This window comes from Lolium rigidum, chromosome 7 (assembly GCF_022539505.1).
Source record: "Lolium rigidum isolate FL_2022 chromosome 7, APGP_CSIRO_Lrig_0.1, whole genome shotgun sequence".
Lineage (NCBI taxonomy): Eukaryota > Viridiplantae > Streptophyta > Magnoliopsida > Poales > Poaceae > Lolium > Lolium rigidum.
This window is the reverse complement of record NC_061514.1, coordinates 318,111,861-318,117,847: the sequence shown is the minus strand read 5'-3', so window position 1 is coordinate 318,117,847 and position 5,987 is coordinate 318,111,861. Positions and strand designations below refer to the sequence as shown.

Genomic DNA, 5,987 nt, shown 5'->3' with positions numbered 1-5,987 from the left:
TTTCTATCACATCCGGGTGCACGAGGCCTGCGTGTCAGTGTCGACGACTTTTCGTACCCCAATTCCTTTCCTCGTTTGGACAGGGCGAAACCGAACTTTCTGGAAGCACCGCTGTCCACCCCACGCGGCATAAAACCGCCGCCGCCTTTCCCTTCTCCGGCGTCGCCCCCCAAAACCCCAACCAAACTCACAACACAAAAGAGGAAAATTTCCCTTCCCCTTCTCCCTCCTCCTCTCGGCCCCACCGCCGCCGGCGATCGTCGCCGCCCCCGCCCCCGCCCAGATGTCCGCGACCACGGCAGCCGCGTACCACCCTCTGCCGCCGGCAATGGCGCCGGACCTCCCAGTCTGGGCCTACGCCGCCGCCCCGGCGCCGGCCCCCGAGGCGCCGCAAACCCTACCCGTCTTCCACGCCCCGCCTCCGCCGCCGCCGCCGCCTCTCCCCGCGGGGTACCACCTGCTCCCTCCCTTCTCGCTCGCCTTCCAGGTCCCGTCCACCCTCCTCTTCGAAATGGATTCCCGCCGGAGCAGCTCCCTCCGCCAGGTTCGCGCGCTCCCCGTACCATACCATACCCCCCAATTCCCCTGACTTCTTTCGGCAATTCCGATCGGTTTTGACTCAATAATTTCGTGTGCGCTTGTTGGGTTGGGTGTAGTTCTTGGAGGACGAGGGGGCCGTCCCGACCCCGGAGGAGGACATGACCAGGGAGCAGGTCATCCGCAAGCTCAAAGAGGTGCGTAATAATCGGGGGCTAATTAGAAAAAAATGGTCATTGCGGCGTACGCGTGTTTACTTGAGGTTCTGTCTGATTCGTCGTGTTTTTGCTGCTTGCTCTCGCAGATAGTCATGGAGTGGGCCAAGGCGGTGGGCTTCGAGCAGAGGGTGCCCCCGAGGCGGGTCACGGCTACGGTCCTCACCTACGGTTCTTACACGCTAGGGGTAAGCCAGACATTGGGGGAAATGATTTGGTAGAATCTTTGTGTGCAGTTATGTTTGTGTAACTACCCTGCCGCATTGGTTGGATTATCCCGTATTTCAACTTCACCAGGCCGAAATTCTATGCAATTTCATGTTTGTAGTATTGCATAGGTTCAATGCTTCACAACTTCTGCCAATTAAGCCAGCATATGTTTCAAGGAAGGGAGATTGCATAGCTATTAGCGAGACAGTACTGGAAAAGCAGAAATGGTCTTCTGTTTGTAGCGCCTGCTCCTTTGTGCAGATCGCTCTCTGCAGCGTTAATTGTAGGCGACATTGTTAGCGTTATGCCTTGCGACATTGTTGACCTAGTTTTTGTTCTGTTTTTCTAGGCTCATGGACCTGAGTCTGACATCGATGCGCTCTGTGTCGGTCCATGTATTGCAAATTTGCCGGTAAGTAGTGCCATCTACGTTTCAGATTTCTCCCCACCTTTACTTCAGGATGCTAACATATGTTGTTATGATTGCAGCACCACTTTTTTGTTGTTCTGCGACAAATTCTTCAGCGCAGGCCGGAAGTGTCAGGACTGCAGACTGTAGAAAATGCAAAGGTTCCATTGATGCGATTCACATTCAGCGGGATTTCAGTTGATCTGACGTATGCCCAGCTCCATGTTATTGATGCAGTTCAGGCAAGTTTGTTGCGCTGCCAACCCTTCTGAAATATATCTATCTGTTTAGGAAGCCTGTCTGACTGTTTTACAATCACATTCTTAATTAATGGAGCGAACTTGTCAGTGAACTGCTTACTAAGGACCTTCAGACCTACCTCTGATATGCAAATGAGAGTATATTGTTGTAGATAGTGATACTCAAAGTGTCTCTGGAGTCTGATCTGAGGAACTAAGGGCATCACCTTGTAGTTTAATCTCTTTAAATGAAGCAATTAAAATCACCAAACATGTCCCTGGGTCTCTGATACCTTTTGCTGGTGTCGAACCTGGCTTCCATTCAGAACCAAATTAAGTTGTAGAGTGTGTAAATACGATCCTGAATTTCCTGTTTGGAAGCAAAGTTGCACTCCATCCTCAGCACAGACGATAGAGCATTCTCTTTTATGACCATTTACCGCAGTGTGGAAAAAGGCTGGGTTGGCGATTTGGGTCACCGGTTACTCAGCTAGCAACCATTGTGCACGCCTACCTGTTGTATATATGTTTCCTCATCTCTTTAGATTTTCACTAATCATGCCTTATATCTGACACCACATTTAAAAGATTAGATGGTCCATGTTGTTCATCCTGAGCATCAAGCTTCTGTACCTGTGTGAGAATATCTCACTTCTTTTCCTTGACATCAGCCCCACAGTTTGACCCCTGCCTAGCAAAAAAATTCTGGGACATCTAATATCTTTCTTCACTCGTATCAGCTGTTTATTGAAACAAGCGTGAAAAAACATTGGTTCTCGAAAAAGGAACACCTTGTACTTCGGTTAATTTGTTGTCACTAGTAGTTTCAACTTGTGCATCAGCCGAACCGATTCTCGCCAGGTTTATCATAGTACAAAGCTGGAAATCTAGCTCCAATCCATTGTTAGTAGCACCTTGTCCAAATTAACCATGGCGGGTGAAATCTGCTTGTTAGTTGACGTATAACATGCCCACCCCTTTGAATCTTATGAAATTATTATTGAATAATTGGATCAGGCAGTGACTAGTTATTTTTTTTATCGCACGCCTGTCGAATGAGGTTTTGATCACTCTTCAGTCCCAACCGAACAGTGGCACGGTAGAAATGTATATTTTCTTAGCCAAGCACTCAGTTGAGAATTCATGTTGAGCAGGCCTAGAAACCACCACTTACTCCCATATGAAGTCACCAACTTTATGTTCGATCAACATGTTATGAGTATGGTCCTCCAAATTATTTTTATCATGATTTTCATGCACACTTGGTACTATGTAGAAAATATAGTATCCATATTCTGATGAGTTTACTTGCTCTTGCAGGCTATAAATTCATCTAGTCCTCAGTTCCTTCGAAGACTTGATGCACGGAGCTTGAGGAGTCTATCTGGAGTTCGCGTTAATGAGCAAATTGTGCAGCTAGTACCGAATGCTGAGGTCGCAAATTGTTCTTATTTAATTTACCAGCATTTGGTCACATTTTTTTCAGCTGCATAATTGTACTTTGAATCTACAATTTTCTCTAAAGAAGTTTTTGTGAATTAACAATTTTCTAAATTTATTTACTTGAGCTCTTTTATTGTCTATTCTGTAGAATTGCTCATTATTAATTTTACACGAGAATACTTCAGATGTTGTTTTTCACCTCAAATTTTGTTTATTAACAATTCATCTGCCAATTGTTATGATGCAGACGTTCCAAGTTCTGTTGCGATGCATAAAACTATGGGCTAGGAGGCGAGGACTTCATTGCCATGTATGTGGTATAATAATATGCGCTACTGATTGCGATTCAGCTGTAACCTGGTCTAACCATTTCATGTCTTATGCCATCTTTCAGCTGCTTGGTTTCTTTGCTGGGATTCATTTGGCGATTCTTGCAGCATATGTTTGTCAGAAATATCCTAATGCCTCTGTCAATGGTTTGTTCACCATGTTCTTTGAGATATTTGCTAACTGGCCTTGGCAAATTCCAGTAGACCTGCATGGTCAGCCATTTAAATGTAGGCGTCCAGATGGGTGTTTAATGCCCATAGTGATGCCTTGTACTCCACCGGAGCTCTGTGTGTCTAATATGACAGCAGGTACCTTCAGGAAGATCAGAGAGGAGCTTATGCGTGGTTATACTTTGACAAAGGTCAGTAAGTGTAGATGGTTTCACTTATAGTTGCGATCTTCCTGCCTTTTGAAATCTGGTGGTGGTCAGATTCCAAAGTGGGCGCCTTTTTTTTTCCTTCATGTGATCTGGAGGTTTGTTTAATTATTTTAAAGGCGGTTTCATCCAAAACACTATATGCTATAGATATTTAGTCATTTATTGTGACCATTGCTGATATGTAAGCGAGGTTTGTCAGCTTGCTTATGCTTACATAAACTAAATCTTTTCTGCATGCCTGTACCTCTTGATCACCTTTTCCTGTTCTCCTTTCCTACTACAGATAATCCATTGTTCCGTAGTACTACGGCATGTCAACCATTTATCATGTGCTAGCTTGACACATGAAACTTGTCTCATGTTCCTTGTTCACTTCAAGTAATTTGGTCACATTTACTTGCCGTTTACTATAGATTTAGCACATTGACTCAGTTCCAGTTTTAGTTCAGGACCATTTGAGTGAGTATACACATTGTCTGATTAACAGTAATTCTACAAAACTGCACATAATGCAACTCATGATAAAGTATGCATTCATCAGTTTTCACTAGTGATACTTGTCTTTTTCATGACCTGTCTTAAGAATTAGTACTAGACCCCAGTGTACATATGACATCTTGAATGCTTAATTATGAAATTATGTTATCAACTCTCAACAGTTCTTTTATATCTGGTGCAGGACTTATGGAGGCATGATTTTGAGTGGACATGCCTTTTTGAACCCTTCCCATATGTGCCAACATATAAGTATTTTCTTCGCATTGCTCTATGTGCTTCAACTTCTGAAGAACTACAGGATTGGGCTGGATGGGTGAAATCCCGCTTCCGGTACCTTATTCTGAAGGTTTGTTTGCTCAGTTGTTTTGTTGTTTCTTCCATACTCATGCAACTCAACTGTTCCTTTACTGAAAATATGAATGATTTTAACTTGTTGTCTGCAGCTGGAAAGTAATGGCATTGAGTGTGATCCTGATTCGTCACAGGAAATTGATCATACAGTCATCAAGCCTAACATTGTATATCACTGGGGCCTTATCTCTCATACATTTACTCGCCTTGACATTAGCTCTCTGAAAGAAGATTTCATGAAAAATGTCATCAATGATGTCTACGGAAACGTGAAATGTACACATTCAGAGCTGACAATGTCCCTTGTTGAGCAATCAGAGCTGCCAAAAAGTATGTATGGTGACTCATTGTACTCCTGGAACCTGCCGATGCATATGGTGGGCTACCAGGTAGCAACTGACTGTTGGACTGCAGTTGGCTAGGATATTGGTGGATCATCTGGGACTTGTTCTCTTGCATCAACTGCATCTTACATGATCACTCGGAAGATACTCCGGACTGGGGTTTTCTTTTCAGCTCTTCGTTGCCCCTAGCAAAGAGGATCAGGAGAGTCCAGTGTATTCTTTTATGAGCCTGCATGTACTAGGATCATGAAACTGACCTGGTTCTGTTCTGGTGGGGCTGTGCAAGTGCGTATGTAGTACTTGGTCAGTACATTGATATAGCTTCTCGCAGAAAACAAAGTATACCAGACTAGCCTATAGCAGTAGCATGTCAAATATAAGGTTTACATTGTGCACAGTACCCAAGTGTAAATTTCTTTTGTGGAGGTGGGGTGGAAAGGTAACTGGGAAGCCATTGAAGATTGAAGGTAATCTCTCTACAGGACCCAGGACGAAGTGTGGGTTTCTTGTTGTGAATTCTGATGCCTGCTGGGTGCCAATCATCCAGAGGGCAATGTATAGTTGATCTCATTAGCATGTGCTGCTACCTGTTGTAAGCAGAGCATCCCTTGCCACTGAACCATTCATTTGTAACTAATAATAACTCCCTGGATACATAGCAGTACTGAATAGATTGTGAAGTTGGAAAATCAGTTGAAACCTGTAAGTAGTTGGTACAGATGGTTATCTGGTGGCCCGGATGACTGCTAGCTGATTGCAACTGTGTCAGTATTTGGCATGATGGTGATGAAGATACAAACGTACTGTTGCATGATGGTTTTTTGTTGTTGCTCTAATCGTACATGGTCCAGGGCGCTCGTTCAGATGATGCCGTTTGCCCCAAATACATGATGGCTTAGCTAGGGAGATCGTAGGTGTATGCCGTCATGGTTTCTGCGTCACGCGTGATGACTCAGACTATTGGGATTATCTTAACATTGCAATGTAAACTTTGGGCACCATTGTAGTTATCTGAAAACTATGCAGTGTCAT

The 5,987-nt window shown here is 44.3% G+C and overlaps 1 protein-coding gene across 1 annotated transcript; it reads left to right on the top strand.

The window, feature by feature from the left end:
* Positions 1-307: 307 nt before the first annotated feature.
* LOC124674573 (nuclear poly(A) polymerase 3-like) lies at positions 308-5,647 on the top strand. The gene is made up of 10 exons (XM_047210617.1): positions 308-544; positions 657-734; positions 842-940; positions 1,312-1,374; positions 1,452-1,613; positions 2,931-3,044; positions 3,301-3,363; positions 3,448-3,744; positions 4,442-4,606; positions 4,704-5,647. The coding sequence occupies exons 1-10, from the start codon at positions 329-331 to the stop codon at positions 5,031-5,033; spliced, it is 1,587 nt and encodes a 528-aa protein (XP_047066573.1). The 5' UTR covers positions 308-328; the 3' UTR covers positions 5,034-5,647.
* Positions 5,648-5,987: the final 340 nt, after the last annotated feature.